The sequence below is a fragment of the Coloeus monedula genome (genome assembly GCF_965178545.1).
Source record: "Coloeus monedula genome assembly, chromosome: 23".
NCBI classification, from domain to species: domain Eukaryota; kingdom Metazoa; phylum Chordata; class Aves; order Passeriformes; family Corvidae; genus Coloeus; species Coloeus monedula.
Window position 1 is genome coordinate 4,075,648 of NC_138803.1, and position 23,335 is coordinate 4,098,982.

The 23,335-nt window shown below is 61.5% G+C and overlaps 2 protein-coding genes across 2 annotated transcripts; one reads left to right on the plus strand and one right to left on the minus strand.

The window, feature by feature from the left end:
- Positions 1–13,322: 13,322 nt before the first annotated feature.
- Positions 13,323–15,151, plus strand: SPDEF (SAM pointed domain containing ETS transcription factor; the record flags this gene model as incomplete). The annotated part of the gene is made up of 5 exons (XM_082296344.1): positions 13,323–13,770; positions 13,954–14,151; positions 14,243–14,290; positions 14,736–14,876; positions 14,973–15,151. The coding sequence occupies 5 exons, from the start codon at positions 13,323–13,325 to the stop codon at positions 15,149–15,151; spliced, it is 1,014 nt and encodes a 337-aa protein (XP_082152470.1).
- A 3,295-nt stretch (positions 15,152–18,446) lies between these two features.
- On the minus strand, positions 18,447–21,495 carry PACSIN1 (protein kinase C and casein kinase substrate in neurons 1; the record flags this gene model as incomplete). The annotated part of the gene is made up of 9 exons (XM_082296177.1): positions 18,447–18,576; positions 18,894–19,087; positions 19,205–19,329; positions 19,412–19,532; positions 19,739–19,914; positions 20,242–20,397; positions 20,561–20,796; positions 20,929–21,085; positions 21,433–21,495. The coding sequence occupies 9 exons, from the start codon at positions 21,493–21,495 to the stop codon at positions 18,467–18,469; spliced, it is 1,338 nt and encodes a 445-aa protein (XP_082152303.1). The 3' UTR covers positions 18,447–18,466.
- Positions 21,496–23,335: the final 1,840 nt, after the last annotated feature.

The window sequence follows — 23,335 nt, forward strand, 5'->3', positions numbered from 1 at the left end:
TGCAGGCATGACCTCGAGGGCGCCAGTGGTCACCTGCCTGTCCAAGAGCAGCACCTGGAACAGTGGCAGAGAGGATTTTTGTGATTTTTATTTATTTTTCCTCCTCTACCTGCTACATTCACTAATCCTGCAGCAGCAGCCTGTGGTGTGCAACACTCTGCTCATGCATCTCTTCAGATCCCTTGGGATGCACAGGGGAACGTTAATGGGCCAAAGGGGAAATGAGGCTAGGCTGGTGGTGGGAAGATACCAGGGGTCCATGGGGAAGGAGCTGGATCAGGGGCAACTTGGGCTCTTTCTGGAAGTTCTCCATAACCTGCTCTCTCTGCCTTGTGTGTTTGTTGGAAAATTCCCAGTTACACAGGAATTATTTAAGGAAATCTAATCTCAAACATTTCCTACCCCGCTGATAAAACAGCCGAGTAGTAAAAGCTCGCAGCGGAGCCCAGCGAGGAGGCAGATGGCACGCGTGGGCACGGACCAGCCCTGTTTGCCCCATGGAACGCTGTGGGCTCGGCTCTGCGGAGCAGCTGCAGCTGGGCTGGCTCCAGAGCTGCCTCCTCGCTCGTCGTGTTCCCATGTTTTGGTTATCTCTTCCCTGCAGGAGTGACACCTTCATAGAAACTTAAAGCGGGGGGAGAAGAGTTTGGTTTTCACCTCTTTGCACTCAAAGTGAGTGGTGCAGTGTCCTGTGAGGTGGCTCGGCCATGCCAGAAGTGGGGACACCGTGGGAATCACAGCTCCATGTGCTGCCAGGGGACGGTGTTGGGAACAGGGGCTGGGCTGGGCTGGGGGGTGACACGGACCCTGGGGCTCCCAGCCGAGGTGTTTGAACAGGGTTTGCTGGCGACGGGCCCAGCCTGGGGCAGGTGCCAGCAGAGGGAGCTGAGGTTGTTCCTCGTCCACAAAACCCTTTGGAGGTGCTGAATGTGGCTTTTCCAGGCTTCAGGTCCTGCTGGTGACAGTGGCTGGGCAGCAAGAGCGGTGTCCCCCCACACTCCCAGAGCAGCTGCTGTCCTGGCCAGGCTTAGCTGGGCAGTGGGGTGGCACACGTCACCTGGCCTGTCACCACCACTGTGGGACTGGGGCAACGCTGCAGAGTCCGGCAGGAGCTGCTGGGCAGGGAAAGCATGGGCACAACCCTCTGGGTTGGGAAAGAGGAAGGGTCTGCACACCAGGAGGCTCATGTTGTGTCCCAGTTTAAAGGGTGATGTGTTGGGGACAAAAGGGGGTCTGGCTGCTCAGCTCTGGCCCCAGGGTGGTGCACAGCTCTGTGGGAGGGACAGAGGGACCCCCAAACCTCAGGTCTAGGGTAAGGCCCTTTGTCCAGGCCCTTTTCTAGGAAAGCCATCCTGCAGGACTTTCAGCCTCTCCTGGGTGTCTCTGCACTGCTGTTGTGGAGCAGCTGGGCTCGGCAGGGTCTGTGCAGCACTGGCATCCAGGGGGAAACACAGCAAGAACTCCCACTCCTTATCTAATCTGCATTTTCCCTCCTTCGCTGTTTACTGTGGCCGTGTTTCCTCAATTAATTGACAGCTGCAGGCTGGGCTGTGACGTCAGCTGTGGCAGTGAAGCCCCAGAACCAGGGTGGCATTGGAGGGACCCTGAGATGAGCCCCTCGAACCCCTGTGAGCCCAGCAGGGCCATGAACCCTCTGGTAGGTGACAGCAAGAGGCACCTGAGAACTGACACTGCTGCACTGGGCTGCAGAGAGGGTCCCTGTCCCCAGCGAGGCCACAGGGGCATCCTGGCTGTGCTTGAACCCATCCTGTCCTGCCTCCACCCCAGCAGTCGCTGTGCTGCCCTAACTGGGGCTGTTCATGGCCAGAGCTGGATTCTGCACAGAGGGAGTTGGGCAATTGTGGCCACTGTGCCCTTGTGGGTGTCCCCCCCGAGCCCCCCAAGCTTGGCAGGGCATGGCAGCAGCCCCAAAGCCCCTGTGTCTGCTGCCCTGCTCCTCAGCGGGAGGGGGAGAGGACATTCCCAAACTACAGCTTTGGGGCAGCCTGGTTTGTCCATCTTGGGAAGGAGGGGGTGAGTGGGGGCTCGACACCCTGCAGGTGCCTCCCCAAGCAGGGAGCTCTCCTTAGGATGAGCCTGGCTGCTCTGCCATGCCCAGGGGGAGCAGGCTGGGAGGAAGCAGCTGAGGGTGCCTGAGAAGCAGGTTTGTCAGAATTTTAAAGGGATCTAAATCAATAGCGATAAGGAAACAATTATTTAAAGAGCAAACAAATGGAAAGTGCTAAATGTACCTTCTTTTTTCCCTATTCTTTTTTTTCTTGCGGGTGAGGGGTGCAGAGCTGATACCTCTGGGTGCTGGGAGTGGGTCCCTGCTGGGACCACCCCGGGGTGGGCAGTGGGACAGCTCTGCTTGCTTAGCCCAGCCCCAGCCAGGCTGGAAACGAGCCTCGCAGGACAAAGTGTTGTTTCATCCCATAAGGAAAAAGGTTTTATGGGTCATCTGGAAACGCTAATCCTCAGGTGAGCCCATCTGTGACGTTCGTGAGCCTGTTGCTGGTGTCGCAGCAGGTGCTGGGTCAGCGGGGACAGAGACAGTCCTAGGCTGGTGTGGGGACACTGCTGTGTGCTGCCTGCACCTGCTGGTTGCATTTTGAGGGGAAAAGGAGCCAGGACTGGTCACTGAGGCCGGGCAATCCCTGCAGAGCAAGGATATTTTCTGCACCTCCGCCATGGATCTTGGGATCCTGCTTGGGTTTGTGGCAGGGCCAGGCTGCAGCTGGAGGCTGTCCCTGCTCCATGGAGAGCCTTTCCCCTGCCCTGCCTGGTACAGGGTACCCCAGCACCAGAACACGGGGGGAGGATCCCTGTTCCCCCCCATTGGGGCTGTGGCTGTCACCACCGGGGCTTTGTCTCAAAGGGCAGCTCATTCCCATCCTTCCCCCCCATGGTGTTTTCATCAGCTTTTGGTTGGGGATTAGGCACGTGTTGACAGAACAAACATTTTGCTTCGCTCAAAATCCACTGCTGAGGAGAGAAGTGATGTCCTTGCTTTGCTGGTGCCTGTGCCAGCACTGGGAAGGGGACAGTTGGGAAGGGGAGAGTGGGGCTTGGGGCTGGGACAGCCCTTTGAGGGGAACATGGAGCCATTTCGGGTCACGTCCCACACCAGGGCTGGAGCTCTGTCTCTCTGCTCCCTTGCAGAGCATTAATCGCTTTCTGCTTTAATATCCTGCCCCGTGAAACCAGGGATGCCACAAGGAATGCTGCCTGTGTCCAGTAGGGCTTTGACAGGTGCTGGGGCCCCCCTGCCCAGCTCCCGGTGTCTGTCACAGCTCCCTCCTCCCCAGATCTGGCTCCGGGAACTGCGGCTCTGCACGGTGTTGGTGTCAGGAAGGCTGACAAGGCTGGGGATGCCCAGGAGCTGCCCCCAGGAGCTTGTGTTTTCCAGGGAAAAGTAAATTCCTCCAAGCTCTGTGGCCAACCCAGTGACTGCACAGTGGGGGAACACAGGACACGGGATCCCGTTTGGGGTCCTGCCCCCCGTTCCGCACCCCATTTTCCCTACATGACCCCGCAGGTCCTGGCTCCTTGCTGAGCCCCCAGGACAAGGTGCGGGACGCGGGCGATGCTCACGGGAGCGACACGTTTCCCTCGGAGCCCGGTGAGTCACCGCTGAGTCACGGCTCGCTCCGCGGGCAGCTCCGTGTCCCCGGCCCGCTCCTGCACCCCAGAGCCACGGCCCCACAGAATGCTGCGGGATGTGGGGTCCCTGCCCGCTGTGCACAGGGGAGCCCTCCTCTCTGCTCCGCTGGCCCTGCAAGCCTGGCTCAGTGGGTCGGGAGCGATGGGAGAGGAGTGACTCTGGTCCCTGCTGACCCCCTCCTGCCCCTCACCGCGCAGCCCCTCGCCCTCCCTGAGCTGCGACCAGGCAGAGTGTGGGTTTGGGGTTACTTTTAGGGGTTTGCTCCCCGGCGCAGAACTTTCTGCAGGTTCTCCTGGGATGGACAGTGCAGGACTCAAGGGGAAATCACCACCAAGAGCCTTCCCTGCTCCGGGGGCACCGTGTGCTGCCCTGACCCTCAGAGCTGCCCGTTCCACCCTCTCCCACACGGGGTGTTCCCCTGGCCAGCGGCTCCCACGCTTTCCGGGCTGTCGCTCCGTGGGGCCGTTATGCCCGAGGATCGTTTTGCATGTGGGGAGAACCGGCAGCAGAAGAATGAATTTGCATTTCTCAATGGCACCCAGTGTGGGAACCAAAGCCGCGGAGGGTTCCGCTGCCGCTCGGCCCCGCACCGGGGCTGTGTGAAAAGACAACATCCCGTCTGCTGGCACCGGGCCCGGCCCGTCTCACCTGGCTGCCCGTGTGTGCCTGGGAACCGCTGCTGCCGAGCGGCCCCGGCCCCCGGCACGGGCAGGGGCTGCTGATCCCCCGGCCCCGGTGTCCCGTGTGCCGGTGGGATGGGCAGGTGACAGCGACAAAACAAGAGTACGGCGCCTGTGTGGGTTATTTTGGGGGGTCCTCTCATGCTGGATGGGATTTGGGGTTCGTGTGCTGATGCAGGAGCTGCATGGAGAGCCCAGCCCAGGATCCTTCCCCTCCTCTGCACCCCCAAATCTCCGGTGGCGGTGCAGGGGGAGCCGTGACCTTTCCTCAGCCTGCGGCGAGCGGGGTGTGCCCACGCCGCCCTGAGCCCTCTCTTCCTGGCACCGCCGGGCGACCCGCAGCCATTTCCAGGCTTTTAATCCCAAGAGACAAAAGCAGGAGTTTAACGCCAGCGGAGGAAGAAAAGAGCAGGGCTTTGGGAAGGGAACAGCAAACACGGCGGTGGATCCGCTGCTCCCTGCCTGGCTCGGTGTCCCACGAGCTCCCCTGTGTTACCCGGGGCGTCACCGAACCTGCGGGGAGAACCAGGGAGGGAATGGTGGGGAGCTGGTGGTCCAGGGGCTGGGCTCAGGGTCCTGCTGGCATCACCCTGGTGTCTTCATCCCCTCCCAGCTTGTCCTTCCCCAGCTGCCCTCCCAGGCATGGCGGGACTGTGGCACCCCAGAGCCAGACCCTGTCACCTCCTGCCACCACAGGTGCGAAGCAGCCTTTGAATGGTGCCAGGTGATCACCAAGGTCTCTGTGCTCAGCAAAAGGATGGCACCTGGATCCCCCGTGCCACCAGTGCGGAGCAGACCCCCACCCCTGCGCTGCCGGATGGAGCCGGCTTCTCCAATACCCCCTTGGCCCTCTCGAGGGCTGCCCTGGAACACAGGTGACACCAAGGTTCCCTCGCAGCAGCAGAGGAGCAACCGGGAGCCACCTCATCCAGTGGGGATGGAGTTTGGGAGCAGCGACCCGGAGCTGGAGCAAGCTCGGAGTGGGTACCGAGTGCCGGAGCAGGGCCGGGAGCCCCGGCTCCTCTATCAGGGTGGGCCGCGGGCGGGTGCCGCGGCAATAACGCGGCTGTTTGCCCCGAGCACACACGCGGCCCCGTAAACGGCATTTATGGCAGCAGCTGGGAGATGGGGCAGCCGGGGGGGTAATAAAGAGAATAAAGAGGAGCGGCCCCGCTCGCCCTGGGGCTGCACGGGAAGTGGGTAGGTCTGGCTGGGATAAGGAGGAGCTCGAGGGGATTCCGGTGGTCTGGGCTCTGGAGCGATCCCGGCATTTCGGGAGCTCTGGACACTCTCCCAGGTAACTCTGCACAGGGTCATTGCACCATGAAAAGCTCTGTCCCTTCCGTGCACACCTCTGGGCTCCTGCACTTGTGCTCCCGGACCCCCTGGGTAATTTTGGGCTCTGCTGGACAGACCTTCTCCCCTCCCAGGACCCCTCCAAGGCATGTGGGGAATACATTAAAGGTACTTCAACCATTTCAACCATTTCCAGTCTCCTTGGGTTGCAAAAAAGCCTCAGAGTGCCCACCCTGCAGCCTGAGAGTGGGATTCATCCTGTCCCATCATCGCCCTGAGGCACAGACATGGGGTGCAGGGTGAGGCCTCTCGCAGGGACTCCAGCTCTGCTCGGGGGCCACCAGTGTCCCAAAAGCTGTGCAGGAGCTGGAGCAGAGGAAGCCCCACCACTGCAGGGGACCAGGAAGCACAGCTGCGTGTGGGGACAGGTCGGGCTCCATGGTCTCTGTGGTTTGTGCAGTGACATCAAGGGCCTTCAATAGTTTTATTATATGTGACATGGCTGCTTATCTATTATTCTTGTGATGGAGCCAGAGATTAGCTACAGGCAGGTGGGCAGAGATTCTTCCAGGCTGATTCATGAGTCGTTTCTCCATCTCTCCCCTCCGGCCGCGTTCCCAAGCATTGAAGTTTCAGCAGTGGCAAAAGACACCGGAATCGGAGCTGATGGGTTGACAGGGAGGACAAGGAAAAAGCACCGAAAACTGCGCACACAGGGCCAAAAAGCCAGACTTCATTTCCCTCTTTTGTTGTTCCTCAGGTGTTGTAATCTCTCCTTTTCCTGGTTTGCATGTGCAAGCAGAGCTGTGCCGAGCTTCGATTGCGAAAGGTGTCGGGGAGAGCCCGGCACGGCCGGAGCCCGGTGTGGCCAGAGCCCGGCGTGGCCAGAGCCCAGCGCAGCTGGAGCCCGTAGAAACTGGTGACACTGGGTGGCTGCAGCCCCTGAGCCCTCTGGGAGGGAAGCAGAGGTCTCATTTTGGGGCCTTTCACCCAGTTCTGCAGTGCTGTGCTGCACTGCGCTGCCCAGCTCTCCCTGAGCCCAGAAAAGCAAATGTTTTTCCCTCTAATCTCTTTCCATTATCAAGATCCCGATGCTACCGATAAGAGAAATAGGGAAAGCTGTTTCAGACCGAGGTGTGAGTTTGGCAACAGATTCCAGACAGCCCAAGATGACCCGGGCCTGGGATGCTCTGGATCCAGGACTGGGAACTCCCCACTGCTTGGTGACATCTGACACTGTCCAGTGTCCCCAGTTGTGCTCTCTTCTGCTTTGCTTCTGACTCCTTCTGGTGCTCTGGTCTGGTGTTTGCTCTGGTGAAAAGTTGTAAAGAAGCCAAATAAACACGGGTGACCTGGAGGTGGTGTCACAGCAGATCCAGCTTGCACAGCCTGTACAAACCATACCCTGCTCACCAGACGTCCCCCAGGCCACAGCCTGGCTGCGGGGCAGGAGCAGAGCAGCCACAGGAAGGGCGGGATGGCCACGGTGCTTTCCCAGCATGGCTGGTGCCAGGCTAGTGTCGAGTTTACACGTGACTTCACTCTGCATCTTCAGTTTCCACACTCTGTTTTTTTTTTGAGACACCTGTTTTTCTGTGTTGTGGGGAAGGGATCTGTGCCTGGAGGGCTGCAGCCCCGGGGCTGGGATGCTCCTGCTTCAGGTGCCTTCGAGGCATCCTGAGGTGTGACATGGGAGCAGCTTTGGGTACCTGTGGGGCCTTGTCCAAAGCGGTGGATGCTCTGAGTGGGCTGGGGAGCTCTGCTGGGGCTGCCAGGAGCACTGGGAGGGCACTGGGGGCCTGGACCCCCCTCCTGGCTGTGCCACATCCCAATCGAACATGCCCAACTCCTGCCAAAGCCCAGGCAGGGACTGGCGGGTTCCCAACGCAGCTGCTTGTCCCGGGGTCCCCCCACACCCACTGCCACGTGTCCCAGGCCCAGCCGTGTTTACCAAACAGGGGAAAAGAACTCCCCCGGGACACGGGAGCCCTGATCCAGGGGGAGCTTTCCCCACGATAAGATAACATTGAGGCATTTCAAAGGGAGTCAGAAACTCCTGGTGCTGCCGATAGCAGCGAAGCCCTTTCCCAGTGCTCGCACCGGGGTCTCTTTCCTCCGGGGTTTTAATTCCCTCATGGCAAACATTTCCGATGGATGGCTTATCGGCTGTGCCTGCCCGGGTCAGGGCAGCGAGGGATGCCAGCTCTGCCACCAGTATGAGGGCTGGGGACGGGCCACGTGCCTGTGGGGACGTGGTGACGTGGGGCCAACCTGTGGGTGTTTGTGGCGGGGTTTGGTCTGACGTGGGTTTTTAGGGCACGGGGGAGTTTGGTTTTGGCAGCGCTACGTGCGCAGGAGAACTGCCTGAACTGCCCTGCCTGCTTCATGTGCTAAAAAAAAAAGACAATAAATACCAGCTCGGTGTCTGTCTTGCTCAGAACTGCTTTTTCCTGCTCATGCCGGTGGAGACAACCTGGGCCTGGAGAGCGGCATGTTCTGGCCGTGCCCCCGTGCCCCATCCTGCAGTCACGGACCTCGGGCAGGGGACAGCGCTGTGTCCCTGGGTTGGGAGAGTTTGGGTGCTCTCAGGGGCTCCCTTCACCCCCCAGCAGCTCCGCGCACCCTCACTCACGGGCTTCGTCCCTGGCTGCAGCACTTGGGCAGGGGATGGTTCTGGGGTTTGGGTCAGGAATGCTCCTGGGTACCAGCTGGGGACGCTCCCGGGGTGTCCCTCAGGGATGCTCCTGGCCCCAGCATGGCCCAGCCTGCTCTGGGAGTGATGTCACATCATGGACTCTCACACATCTGACAGGTCTCTGTGTTGCAGTTCTGACTCCAGGAGGAGCCAGGTGTCTGTCCCTGTCTCTGTCTCTGTCCCTGTCTCATCCCATGTGAGGGTGGGAAGGGGTTAACCGTGCCCGGATTTGCCCCACTCCCCTCCCAAGGCCCGTTCTGGTCTGAGCCCGCCCTGGACGCACCTGCCAAGGGTTAACCCGGCCCGGGCTGTTCAAACACCTCGGCTGAGGTAAGCGCTGCTTGTTTGTTCAGGTAAATAAGGAAGGAATTGGATATAATGGGCAAAGGAGGCTCTGGCTGAGCCCTGACACTCACTGCCGGCGTCCCCCTCGCACAGCCGCCGCTGGCTTCGTCCCTCTGCTGCCCTCGGAGCCACTCGGGGTGCCCCGTTCCATCCCTGTCCCCATCGCGCTGGTGCCCACCGAGGGCCGATGTGGCTCAGCCCGGCCGTGCTGCCGCCGCGGAGCGGGCGCTGAGCCGGGCGCGGTGCTGCCGGCCGCGCTCCCCTCCCGCTCTGGGACACCTCAGCTGGGGCCATGTCCCCCGCAGACACCACGCCGAGCGCCACAGGGACGGCTCTTCCCACCCTGCGCTGGCACCCATGTGGATTCTGAGCCCGCACGCCCTCAAGGTAAGGTGCCCGCGCTGCCGCGATCCCCGGCTCCCTGGGCTCCCCCAGCGCCCACCCAGCCCACCTTCCCTCCCTCCGGGGGATCCTGCTTTCGGCACCAATTTGGGGTGGACATGGTGCTGTCCCATGTCAGTGTCCCACCCCACAGCTCCTTGCACCTTCAGGTGTCATTAGGGCCAAACAGGGACAGGTTGTCCCTCAGCGTGAGGTTCTTGGCGTTTCTCTGGATGGTGTCACCCAAAATGAGATGGGATTTGCTATTTTTGTGTCTTTGCAACTTCCTCCTGCTCAAGCAAGGAGGGTGGGATGGAGCCAGGACTCCTGGGGCTGGCTCCTCCTGAGCCCACCTGGTAACAGCTGGGATACCCAGGGTCCCACCAGCCCCTGTGCCAGGCAGGGGACAATGAGCTTTGGGGCACTGTGTGACAAACCAGCAGCTGGGACCCTTTATGGAGTGTCCTGGGTGGCTGTTGAGGAGTTGCCAGCTCTGGGGTGTCTCTGTGAAGCTGAGCCCCTTTTGCAGACCTGTGCTGTCCCAGCTGCTTTCCTGCTGGGGTGGTTTTTTTTGTCAGCCCTAAAGTCACTTTGGCTGCAGGTTTGGTTTTCGTGGTTCTGCTCGGTTAGTGAAACACAAACGCCGTGAGGGTGCCAAATCCCCACAATACCGGTGTTCTCTGGGGCTGGGAGCACGGGGGGGAAGGTGCTGCTATAAATAGGGGCTCCCTGGCCCTGCATGGGGAACACCAAGCTCTGCTGCTCACCTGGGGGACACCGAGCACCAGGCTTTGCTCAGGTCACTGGCGGGTTGTGCCTGTCCCCTGTCACTGCTGTTTGCCTCCCTGCGCTGATGGAGAGGTCAGCCTGACCCAGGGCGTGCGGACCCGTGGGGACACCTGGTCCCTGTGCCAGCAGCCATGCAGGTAATGGCAGGAGGAGCCAAGGGACCTCGGCGGTGTTGGAGGAGGCTGGTGGGGAGCTGAGGGTCCAGGGCACCCAGGACAGGCTGCATCCCCCTGAGGGCACATCAAAGTGAGCCCAGGGCTTGCCCTGGCCCCAACCATCACCATGCAGGTACCAGAACCAGCCCCCTGGGCTGTCACCCCCCCAGCCCCCTGCTCTGTCACCTCCTCAGTCCCCCAGCGCCAACCCCAGTCCCTGCCCTGGCTGTGGGGAGGTTTTGGCCAATCCTCCTTCCTCCACCCAGAGATAAGAAGGGTGCGTGGCAAAGGGTTTGGCAGCAGGACGTGGCACAGCTGTCACTGTGGGGCTTGCAGGGCGGATGGGACATGCTGGCAGGATCCCAAATTGTCAGCAGCCTCTGAGCACCCACCTGGGTGCCTGCTGCAGCCCTGGCTTGTGCAGGGACCCCAGGTCCCTTTCCTGCTTAATCCAGGCCGCTCTGGGCAGTCTGGGACAGCTCTGGATCCTGCACATCCCCAGTTCCTCCCGGGACAGCACAGCACATCCCTGTCCCCATGCTGGAGGTGACCCTGGAGCCTGGCCCTGGCCTCCCACCCCGGCTGCCTGGGAAGGGCCTTTGGGAAGTGCCCAGGGGCTTGGGAGACATTCTGGGCGCTGTGGGCAGCACCCCTCCCACATCGGGCCAACCTCCCCGGTCCCACGGGGCTTCCTGAGCCGCACTCTGGCACAACCTGTTCCACCACAGATTGGATTTTAATTAACGGACCCATTGTTTGAGGGTGGGGGGTGGGTGAATTTCTTTTCTTTTTTTTTTTTTTGTTTTTCTCTCACTCCCAAGGGCTAATCCCAACGTTCCACCCTCGCTGGTGCTCGTGTCCCACCCTGAGCCATGGTGAGCTGCATTTGCCAGGAGAGCTCGGGCTGGCATGGGGGTCCTTGGCCCCATCGTTATCCCCCTCGGCTGCAGGGTCTGCATGGGGCTGGGTCCCTGCAGGGCTGTGGAGCTGAGCCGTGACCCAGCACCACCCACAGCCACGGGCTTGCACTGGCCCTGTGCCCTGGGAACTGCAGGAGCCCCATCCCAGTCCCATCACCCCATTCCTGTCCCACCACCCCATAGAGCCAGAGCTCCCCGTGGAGCAGCGGCCAGGGAGCGTCTGCCAAGGCTGATGCAATGACCAGCTCAGCCTCGCTGAGCTCGGGCAGGGCGTGGGAAGGGTTTTGGGTGCCATGCAGGCCAGGGAACCTGGGGCTGCCCCTCCAGCTCTCCTTTTCCAGGGAAATGCAAAAAGGGGTAGGGAAAGAGGGGGAAAAGGCCACCTGAAGTGGCTTCTCAGTGCAAACAGGTCCCACCCAGCCTGGCTGCCCGCGTGCCAGAGCGGGAGAAAGTCAAACAGTGGCCCCCGCCCTGAGAGTACAGCGCCCTTGGCAGGGCACACATCAGGCTTTTGGGGACACTTCCCGAGAGATTGGGTCCCTCTGGTCCCAGCTGGGAGGAGTGGAACAGGATGAGGGTGAAGATGGGGCTGGGGCCATCCATCCTGTGGCATTCCCAGGGATGGCTCCATAGCCCTGCTCCTCCATGCGTGAGGATGCACCGTGACCTCAGAACATCCCAGAGGTGTTGGGGATGAGGCCCCTGTCCCCTCCCCAGACACCCCCACGGCCGGTACTGTGCAGCAGCAGGAGCTGCACAAGCTGTTACCACTTCCCTTTTGTGCCAGGAGCAGCATGAGGCTGGATTTAGGGCTGATCTCCTAAAGCTCTTCTTTTAATCCCGAGCAAATCAAGGAGGGGTTTGGAAACAGGCACCATCTCTCAGGGAAACTGTTTGGATGGTGGGGGCAGCCCCAGACCAGAAGAGGGTTTGGGAGCCCTCTTCTCCCTCCTCCTCCTTGCTGCAGTGCCACCAAAACCACTCAGGGATGTGGGCTCCAACTCCTGAACCCGCAATCCCTCCCGAAGTCCCCATGGGCTTCCCATGGGTGCTGTTCAGGTGTCCCTGGCTCTTCCATTGGTTTTTCTGAGCTCTTCAGGCTATTCCAAGGATGAAGTGATGAGTTTCCCCCCAGTGCAGGCAATGCAAAACTTCAAAACCCATATTCCTGGGAGCACTGAATCCTCAGGAGCCGCATTAACTCCCCCTGGGACACAGGGCTGAGTCCCCAGCGTCCCTCCTTCACTGACCACCCCCGTGCCAGGGGGCTGTGCTCTGCCTGGAGGAACCCTGTGGGATCTTTTTCTCTCGTGTCTTTTAAACCTTTTTCCCCCAGCTGGGGTTTGGAGCAACAGGGCACCCCCTTTCTCTGGCCACTGCCCCCATTCCCCCTCAGGGCTGCCTGGTGTCCTAAGGGCTTTCAAGCTTTGCACGCTCCTTTCCCAGTGCTGGCTCCATTGCTAAAACTCTTTTTTCTGCTTTTAAACCACCAGTTTGGGTTGGTTCTTCTTCCTCTTGTAAAATGCAATGCTGAAGGTGGAGGAGCTGGGCAGTACCCTGGCCATGCCCATCAGCAGCTTCTCCCTGGCAGCGGCTTCCCCTTCCCAAAGTCTCAGGATGGCTTTTGGGGAGGTTTCTCCATGGATGGAGCCATTCCCTGGCGTTGCCATGGAAATTCAGCAGGTTCATCGTCTACTCCATGGCCTCCGGGACTCCCTGCATGCAGAGACAGGGACAGGCTGATTTTGGGGAGTTTTTCTTGCAAGAGAGTGAAGGTAGTTGCAATTGTCCTGTCTTGCAAGGGAAGTTCTCATCTGGGGGTTGGCAACAGCGACCAAGGGCTGGGTGCTGCAGTGCTGGGCTCAGTCCCTGCTGGGAGATCTGGATCTGGAGGCTGCTGTGCCTCAGGTGGAAGCAGCAGAGGATGTTTTCCATGCTCAGAAATGTGTCCCTGCGGCCCAGGCACCCCTTGTCACCCCAGGGCTGTCCTGTACAGGTGCTGGGGAGCCCCTCCAGTGTCCCCCGCTACCTCCCGCCAGGGCCTCAGCTCCACCTGGGACTGAGGGGCTGCCAGCCTGGGGTGCAACCCATGCAGAGACCCTGAGCACCCAGACCCCAAACAGGGGTCAGATCCTGCTCATCTCCTGAGCTCCTTCTCCCTGCTGGCTGCTGCTGTTGGTCCTCCCAAAGCGGGGGCAGCCCCCCCAGCCGTGGCTGACCCCGCACTCATCCGGAGGCTGGCGGGGCACCGTGGGGCTCTTTGGAGGTTTTTTCCCCTCTAACAGGCTTAGTCCCTCCCTTTGTGCCTGGCTGCGGGGCGGGAAGGCAGGAGTGCCGGGCTGAGCTCTGCTCCTCTCTCCTCTCCGGGCAGGTTTGGAGCCGGCGCTGAGTGGAGGGATGGGCAGTGCCAGCCCCGGGCTGACCACTCTGCCCCCCGGCCGCCTCGCCTGGCCGGACCCGATGCTGCTGCCACCCCCGCGGGACCCCGACCCCCGGAGCTGGGGCTGCCCGGAGAGCCCCAGCCCCCCCAGCACCCCCGAGCAGCCGCTGCCAGCCTTCTGCCTGCACTACTTCGACATGCTCTACCCGGAGGACACGGCCTGGGCCACCAAGGGCGCCGGGGAACCGTCCCACAGCGGCGCCCAGGGCGGGCGGGAGGAGGCGCAGAAGGAGCCGGAGCAATGTCCCATCATCGACAGCCAGGGCCTGGGGCTGGGGCCCGAGGGGGACCTGCAGGGCAGCCTGCACCTGGAGGAGCACTCGCTGGAGCAGGTGCAGAGCATGGTGGTGGGCGAGGTGCTGAAGGACATCGAGACAGCCTGCAAGCTCCTCAACATCGCCGCAGGTGGGTGCTCCCCGTGCTCCCGGGGCGCGGCCAGGGAGGGATGTGCTGGTGTGGGAGCCACAGCCACGCTGCACTTAAGGGGGGTGCCCAACCGTGTGTGGGGGTCTGGGGGAGTGCGGCTGCTCCACAGCGGGAGGAGGGGATGGATCCCGGCTGGCCACACTCACCCCCCTCCACCTCCAGACCCGACGGACTGGAGCCCCGGGAATGTGCAGAAGTGGATCCTGTGGACGGAGCACCAGTACCGGCTGCCGCAGATCGGGAGGTCCTTCCAGGAGCTGTCGGGAAAGGACCTGTGTGCCATGTCCGAGGAGCAGTTCTGCCAGCGCTCGCCCGCCTGCGGCGACATCCTGCACGCCCACCTCGACATCTGGAAGTCTGGTGGGTGCCAGGGAGCAGGAGGGAGCTGGGGAGGGTGGGCGATGCTTTGCAGCAGGAGGTGCCCCTCTGATCCCCCGCTCCTCCCTTCCAGCCGCCTGGATGAAGGAGAAGGCTGCCCCTGGAGATGTGAGATACTGCGGTGAGTTCTGTGTGGGCTCAGCTCCACTGGCCCCACTCCTGCCTCGGGCAGGTCCGGGGTACTTGAGGGGTCCCTGCCTGCTTAATTACAATTATTCGGAGCACTGGAGCAGCTGCTGCTGTGGGATCTGTGAGGTTGCACCCCCTCTGCCCCAGGGCGGCCCCAGGGCTCTCTGCAAGGTTCAGCGAAGGAGAAATGGCCACGAGCCCCTCACTGGCCTGTCCCACACCTCCTGCACCCCCGCGGGGTAGGACTGAGCTGTTCTTCCTGCTCCAAGACAGGGAGGACAAAGCAAAGCTTCCAGACCCAGTGCCTGGGTTGAGCCCTGGAGACCCTCCGGCATCGAGCCGGGGTTCCCTGATGAGGGCTCATGCAGCTCCCTGGGATGGTGCACGGCAGCGAGGTCTGTCCCCTCCCTCCTCTCACCCATCCCTTCCCGTGGCAGGAGGTGACACCAGCTGGGCCGACAGCGAGGTGGACTCGTCCTGCGCCGGCCAACCCATCCACCTCTGGCAGTTCCTCAAGGAGCTGCTGCTGAAACCGCACAACTACGGGCGCTTCATCCGCTGGCTCAACAAGGACAAAGGTGGGCGGGGATGTTCCAGAGGCCCCGGGGCGGGCGCTGGGGGGCTGAGGTGGGGCAGGAGATGCTGTAACCCTCCGTGCCCCGCTCCCCTGGCAGGCATCTTCAAGATCGAGGACTCGGCGCAGGTGGCCCGGCTGTGGGGCATCCGCAAGAACCGCCCGGCCATGAACTACGACAAGCTGAGCCGCTCCATCCGGCAGTACTACAAGAAAGGGATCATCCGGAAGCCCGACATCTCCCAGCGCCTCGTCTACCAGTTCGTCCACCCGGTCTGAGCGGCGGCGGGACAGGCTGAGCCCCTGGAGGGACGGGGGACCTTCGCTGCCTCCCTCTGCCCCAGCCACGGGGACCCTCCGCCAGCACCAAGGACCTGAGCTGCGGTGCGAGGCTTCCCCTGCCAGGACCTGCTGGCAACGGACACAGGGAACCCCTCACCTCCAGCAGGCCCTGGTGCAGGGCAAGGACCGTGCAGAGCCCTTGTCTCCTATGGGAAGGGTGGGCACGGTGGCTGGGCTTGTCCCCCCTCCTCCTTCTCCCTGCCGGGTTCTGGCTGCAAGTGGCTTCACCCCAGCCATTGCTCAGGGGGGAAAAAGCCTGGGGCACGAGCTGAGACAGTGGCACCCCCAGGGACAGGAACATCCACTGCTGCTCACGGTGGGGTCCTGTCCCAATCCGTGTGGGAGCAGCCTGGCACCCACCAAGGATGCTGCCTGCCATGGCAGCTGTGCCACTGGGGACCTTGGGCCCCCCTTGGGACAGGTGCATCCCCCCTTTCGCTTTTCACTCCAGGACATGCTCAGCTTCTCCCCTTCGCAGGGATTCGGTGCTGAAAATGGGAGTTCTGCAAAGGGAGCAGCTGTAAGCGTGGGCGTGGGGCCGTGCACAGTGGGGGTCCCCCAAGCTGGGTCCCCATCCTCGTGCACAGGGCCACCAGAGTCCTCCCAAGACCCCAGGTTCTGTGCCCGGCACAGAGCTCTTCCCTTGACTGGGATTTTACTTGGACTGCCTGATTCTGGAGTTTGGGGAAATGGAGATGGCAGCTTTGCCATTTCCCTCTGGAGAGTGTGATCTGCCGAGGCTGGACTGGGGCAGAGAGCTGGGAATTGCTTCACCTGCTTGTTGCACCAGAGTCAGAGTTACCTGGCAATGTTGATCTTTTATATTATAGGTTTTTTATCTGTTTATTTGCTTTTTGGTTTTGGCTGGCGATGAGTTGTGGTTTAGGTTCAAATGTTGAGGGGTGGCCCGGGCTGCCAGGGATGTTCTGTGGGAGCTTAGAAGGAAAAACACCTGGTTCTTGGTCTTTTGATTTTTTTTCCTTAAAAAAGCTGCCGGTGCCAGCTACTGCCTTTCCCTTCTGTTCCTGTTCTGTGCTGCTCCCACAGCAGCAGATCTGGACAGCCCTGCTCACACCCTGGCAGGAGGGATGGAGGGTGGTGAGGAGCAGGGGAAGGAGGAAAACTGCCCTGGCCTTTGGAAAATGGGGTGGAAGAACAAAAAATGGGGTGGAAGAACAAAAAATGGGGGGAAAGAAAAAAAAAAAGCAAAGTGTGTCCTGTGATTTGCTGTGCGCCCGACGCAGCCAGTGCAGGGGCACTGTGAGGATGGGCCGGGGTGCTGGTGGTACCCCAGGTCTCGTGTCCCCCTCACAGGTCTCTGGCAGGGTGGGGGAGGGCAGGACATCAGCCTGCTGTGCGGGGGCTCTCACAGGCTCAGGAGGGCGCTGGGTCAGGGCTGGTGCTTGGAATGGCTCCAAACCCCGCGGCACCTCGAGCCCGTCCGTGGGTTTCCCAAGGCTTTGTCTGGCAGTGGCACAGGAGTCCCCAAAGGCAGTGGCTGCTCCCCCTGCCCTGCAGCCCCCTGGTCCCCCCAGCAATGCATCTGAGTCCTGCATCCAACTGCATCCCAAAGCTTGGGGTGGGGGTGCCGCTACGTGGGGGTGCAGTGGGGGTCCATAACCCCCTCAGCTGCCCCTCTGGGGGGTGAGACAGACGCACAGCAAAGGAGACCCCAGAGCCAAGGACGCTGACAGAGCTCGGTTATTTTCTCTTGCTGCTTTTTGTTGTCGTATCCACGGAAATACAATCACGAGAGATATATATATTATATATATACTTCTTAAATTACACAATCAATGTACAAAAACCGGGGTGCATTGCTGAGACAGGTGGTTGGTTGGGTCTTTTCTGACTTTGTGGTTTTTTTCCGGTACCTGGCAGGGGCCGGGAGGCTCCCGCCCACCGTGCCCAGCACACGGTGCTTCCCCTGCATCCACGAGAACACTGGATCCCTGGGGCCAAAAAATTCACGAACCAACGGAGGGGGGGGCAGGATAGGAGCAGGAGGAGCGTGCGGGAAGCCCATGGCATTGATGCTGCTAAGGGTGATGGTATGGAAAGAAATGAGAGATGATCTGTAGGGAAGAGCTCGGGACGGCAAATGCGCTTGAGGCAGAGGGTGGGGGTGGCCGTGCTGGGTGGCAGCAGCCGCGGGAGCTGCAGGGCCCAGGGGAGGAGGGGTAGAGCTCCTTGGGGACAAGCAAAGGGCAAAGCGTGTCTTGTTTCCGGCCGTCTTCGCCAGGCAGCTGCTCTGCCTGGGCTGGGTATCCTGAGCCCTTCTCCTCCGGCTGCAGCTCCTGCCGGCACCCTGCAAGGCTGGACGATGCTCATCCCCCGTCCCGCTCTGCTCCTGCCTCTCTTCAGGAAGGGGCGGATGGGGACCGTCCCCAGCAGTGCCCAAGGCAGTCCTCGCTATCCCAGGCTGGGCATGAAGGTGCTTCCAGCAGCACTGGGCCATGCCGGGTCCTTCTCCGAACAGCGCTGGATTTTAGGGCCGTCTCACCCGGATCTGGTGTGCGTTGGATACCTGCCCACCCGAAGGGCGATGCTGCTCCCTGCAGCACAGGCCGGGCATCGGCTCGGGAGCCTCCGCCCGCTCCGGGTGCGCCGACAGCCCAGCCGGGAGGAGGAGGAAGCTGAGGAGATGCCATCAAGCTCCATGGCGGGGCTGGTCCCACCTCACCTGGGCATCTCAAGGATGGCCGCAGGGCTGAAGGGGGCATTCGTCCCCTTCCTCGGGGTGGGAGAACTGGGGAGAACATGGAAACACCAAAAAAAAAAAAAAACAAACCAACGGAGTCAGACTCCAATCCCTCTTGGTTTTCTGGGATGAATTTGGTTGGTCCCAGGAACTTCGGCGCCGTGCGTTTCGGAACAGTTCCAGCCAATCAGAAGGCGGCTCATGATTTCAGTATCTTTAAAAACCAACCAATCAGGAGCTCTCACTGGTTGGGCTTTAAGATCTTGAGGTATCGGCTTTTCGCTCAGAAAAGAAAAAAAAAATTCAACTAACGTAGACGAACGGACAACGTCATCTTTCGCTTCACGTTATCTTAGAAGAAAGCGACTATGCAAAATACTCTTCGGAGACAACTCTTAAAAAAATAAAAGCTTGGTCGGAAAATATGTCTGAATCTCTAAGGGTGAGGAGTGAAGGACCAGACGGCAGAATGGCTGGTTGGCTGGTGGAGAGATGGAGACAACGGAGGGTGGATTTATCTGCTGACGGTGACAAGGAGCACACCACAAGACTTAGATTGCCTCCACGTAGTTGGCGGGGTACAGCCCCAGCTGCCCGTTGTCCAAGCGCCCTTTGCACCACCCCTGCTCGTCTTCCTCACCGAGTTTGGTTAGTTCATCACCTGGAGAGGAAGGTGGAAGGGAAGAGCTCATTGCAGGTGCTGGAAATTCTCCCATCCCCTTTTTCTCCCCCGGATGGAGCTGCTGGGGGTTTGCAGGACTCATCCTGGGCACACCAGCTTGTAGGATAGAAAGGCAAGGGGTGACCCATGAGCCCTCACGTGCCCTGTCCCTTCTGCATTTGAGCTCAGCTTCCGCCTTCCCCTTTCTGACAGTTCTTTTGAAGGGCTGGGCCAACTCAGACATTATTTGAGGGATTTCACACCCACAGCTCCAGCAGACGAGCCCTGTCCTACCTGGCAGGGGCAAGGGACCATACCTGCTTTGAAGCTGAGCTCATCCTGCTCCTGCCCGTCGTAGTCGTACAGAGCCCGCACCCTCACGCCCTTCCCCGCCGACTCCTCGTCGAAGGGGTTGGTGCCGCCGTTGGCCTCGCTGGTGTTGAAGGAGTTGCTGCCCTCGTCATCGGACCACTCGGCGCTGTAGGTCTGCCCGCGGTCGTGGCTGCTCACGCTGGGAGGGGGAGGAGAGGGAGGGGTGGTTTTCACCGAGGACATCCCGCATCCCCAAAAGCTTGCACCGGCAAAGGCCACGCCTCTCATGGCACCTCCCCTCCGTGCTGGCCCTCACCTCCCGCGCTCGCCCGCCTGAGCCCCCGTGTCGCCCGCGCTGCCGGCGTTGGTCAGGGCCACCCCCTCGCCCTTCTTCTGCTTCTCCTTCCGCGTTATCGTGTGCGTCAGGTCTGGGTTCCACTCCTGCAAGCACAGAGTGACCAACCCCTGAGTGCCTGGCTGCCCCGCGGGGCTGCCAGCACCCAGCCAGGGCGCCCAGCCTCACCTCAAACTGGGGCCAGTTCATGGGCATCCCGGGGCCACTGGTGCTGCGGAACCACCGGAGGTCCTCCTGCGCGTCCGACAGGCGGATGGTCTGCTCCAGCTCTCGGTACACGTTGGCGTAGCTGTGGGGAGAGACGTGGTTGGGGGGCTGTGGGTCAGGGTGGACCCCCGGGGACAGCGTGGGATGGGGGCGTGCCCAGGCTGTGTCACCTGCGGCCCAGGCTGGGTGTCCTCCGAGGCACTGGGGGGCGCCAGGCTCCCGCACAGCCTCCCGCCACTCTGGTACCTCTTGGTGACCGTCGTGTTGGCCAGCGTTCGCTGTCCCTACCTGCTGCTCTCAGCCAGGTTCAGGTGTCTCTTGATGTCCAGGAGCATTTCCTTGAGGAAGTTGAGCCTCTTCTCCTCAAACTGCTGGCACTGCTCGAAGACCTGCTCCATGCTCTCGATGTACTGCGGGGTGCACTTGTTCAGCTCGTCCAGCACCTTCTCGTACTTCTCCTGAGTCTGCAAAAACGCAGGAGGGACCCTAGTTGTACCTCGAGCACCTCAGAGGCCGTTTCTGGGTGCTGAGAGGTCTGGTTTGGGGCTCACCAGGCTGGGGAGCCCAAATTGAGCCAAGAGCTGCAGTGGGTGGAATCAGCCCCCATAAGTGGGGTAAATCCCAGCCCAACTCACACTCCCCTGAGCACTGCCTGCAAGTCCTCATCCTTCTCCAGGAGCACAGGGATGGGAAAATGGGAATGGATGGTGGAGAAAGGGAGGTGGTGGCCATCTCCACTGGTTTCCCCTGCCCAATGTCCCATGCGTCTGGCACAGGGCAGTGCCTCACACCTTTTGCACGTCTTGCTTGCACTTTTCCACTTTGTCCTGGAGCTTCTTCTGCTGCTCAGGGGTGTTGGACTGATCCGCCTTGCTGTTGGCTTCCCGGGTCATGGCCAGCTTCTCCTCCTTGCATGCCAGGTGATAGGCCTTCTTGGCTGTCTCCAGCTGTGGGGAGGACAGGGAAGGGACATCAGAGTAGCAGTCACAGCCCCCTGCCCACCCCTCTGCCTGTGGGGAGGTGCCACACATCTCTCGCAGCCGGGACCGGGCACACAGAGCCAGACCTGGGGATGCAGGGATGCCTCAGGACAAGCCGTGTTTCTCTCACCTCCTTGAGCTTCTTGGCCCAGGGCTTCTGGGCTTTGCGGAAGCCATCCTCAGCCTCCTTGGCCTCCTTGAAGCCCCCCATGATCTGCTTGTGGTAGGCGTCCTTCTGCCAGTTCTTGACCTTCTCGAAGTCGTCGTTCAGGAGGCTGTTCTTCACCTCCTGGTGCAGCTCGCTCACCTTGTCCGCCTCCGTCATGATCGCGGCCCATGCCTTCTCCAGGCTGCCATACTGGGGACCTGGGGGCCGAGGGGACAGCTGGGGGTCACTCCACTGCCCTTACCCCCTCCATTTCTGCCAGGTGATGCTGTGACGGTGCGTGGGGACCCAGGTGTCCCGGGGAAGCCCTCCCCCTGGGGAAGCCATGGTACCTTTCTCGATGAGCTGCCTCCACCTCTTGGACCAGTCGGTGAGCTGCTGGGCGTAGGACTTCTCGATCTTGGCCCGCTCGTGCACGCAGTTCATGAGGTCATTGCAGAGTCGGTGTCCATCATCGATCCGCTTCACCGTGCGCTTGTAGTTCCCCACCTGGGATGGGGACAGGCAGGTGTGGGGGCTGTGACAGTCCTGCCTGGCTCAGCCCCAGCTGGCCTGGGGTGGCTACAGGGGAAGCACCAGGCAATTTGGGGGTGAGGGGATGGAGCTTTGGGTTGGGACTGCTCAAAACCAACTCTTTCCAGTCCTCACTGTCACTCTGTGCCCTTCGGGGACAGCTGAGGTTGAGACCTTTGGCAGAGCCAGCTCAGACACGAAGCCACCGCAGCAGGGATGCCCTCAGGCAGGGAGGTGAGGGCAGCCCTCAGCCCAGGGGACACCCTGGGGTGCAGGGACAGTGGTGGTGGGGTCTGTGGGAGGAGAGGATGGCTGGGACTCACCTCCCAGAAGCTGTCGGTTGTTTCCTCAGCGGCTGATGCCGACTCGTCGTAGGAACCCGACATGGCTCCCGGCGCTGCCTCGGGCGTCAGAGCAAGCGCTGGGGGTTTCCTGGGCAAACACCAGCCTCATGCACTGAGGGGACAGGAGAGGGGAGTCACGGGCGGTGCAGGGGACCCCCATTCCTCCTGTCAACAGCTCTGTGGGAAAAACCTCCAGGCACGGGGACAGTGCCTGCTCCAGTTCTGGACCCACAGACTCCTTCAGTGCCCACCACCCACTCGGTGCCATCCAAACAGCCCAGAGCCAGAGGTGCTGGGAGGGAATCTTGGGGAGCAGCACAATGGGCGCACACCGGCCGGCGCCTGGCTCAGCACCGGGAGCCGCTGGGTGAGGGGCCATGGCAGGGTCAGGGGATGCGCCGCCCAAGAAATTCTCGTCCTGATATTCCACCCTAATCCGTCCTGATCTTCAGAAAAATGGCATCCCCAGAGCGTTGTGTGGCCCCGCTGCGTGGCTTAACCCTTTGCCACTTTGCTGAGCGCTGGGAGGGGGCTGGTGGCTGGGGTGGCATCGTGTGGGGACAGAGAAGGGACTGTGGTGGCTGTGGGCACCCTCAGCATCCCCATCCTGTCCTGGATTTGGCCAGTGCTTCCACAGGAAAGCACTGGGCCTATCCTGCATGGCATCTGCCACCGGGATGGGGACAAAGTGGTCACAAAGAGCTCAAATTTCCTCCTGCCCTGTCCCCAAAAGAGCTGTGGGAGAGGGATGTGGCCGTGAACCTCACACACCATCCCTTCCTTGGGGAGGTGGAACGGGCAGAGGGAGGCCCGGTTGCCTGTGCCCTGCCTTGTGGTGGGGTGGGAGGGCAGGGCTGAGGGCACAGGGTCCCGTGGGGAGCACTGGTGAGTGCCCACACTCTCCAGCTGTGTGCACAGCTGGCCTTGAGGTATCGCCGGGCCAGGGCAGGGCACAGCCCCAGGAGGACGGGGGCCTGAAACAGTTACTGGAGCGCGGCGCAGGGCTCGCTGTGCTGGAACTAACAGGGCCTGGCAGGGATTTAGTGATATAACCAGGGAGGCACCAATCCCCTCCACCCTCCCCAGACGGTTAAAAATAAATGCGTGACTGTCCCTCGCTCAGCCGCCGCGACGCAGATGGATGGGGGACAGCAGCGTCCCCCCGCAGCCGGCTGCACGCGGCGCCCGCGTCTGCCTGGCACCCACGGCACCGCCACTGCCACTGCCTGGCACCCACGGCACCGCCACCGCCACTGCCTGGCACCCACGGCATCGCCAGCACTCCTCCTGGCACCCACTGCCACTGTCCCTGCCTGGCACCCATGGCACCACCACCGCCACTGCCTGGCACCCACAGCATTGCCAGCACTCCTCCTGGCACCCACAGCACTGCCACTGGCACTGCCTGGCACCAACGGCACTGCCACCATCACTACCTGGCACCCACGGCACTGCCATGCCTGGCACTCATGGCACTGCCATGTCTGGCACTCATGGCACCATCACTGCCACTGCCTGGCACCCATGGCACCAACGTCACTCCTGCCTGGCACCCACGATACCGCCACCACCGCTGCCTGGCACCCACAGCATGGCCTGCACTCCTCCTGGCACCCACTGCCACTGTCCCTGCCTGGCACCCACAGCACTGCCACCGCCACTGCCTGGCACACACGGCACCACCATGCCTGGCACCCACGGCACCAACAGCACTCCTGCCTGGCACCCATGGCACAGCCACTGTCCCTGCCTGGCACCCACAGCACCATCACTGCCGTTGCCTGGCGCCCATGGCACCAACACTACTCTTGCCTGGCACCCACAGCACCGCCACTGTCCTCGGCACCCACAGTGCCACCACTGTCCCTGCCTGGCACCACAG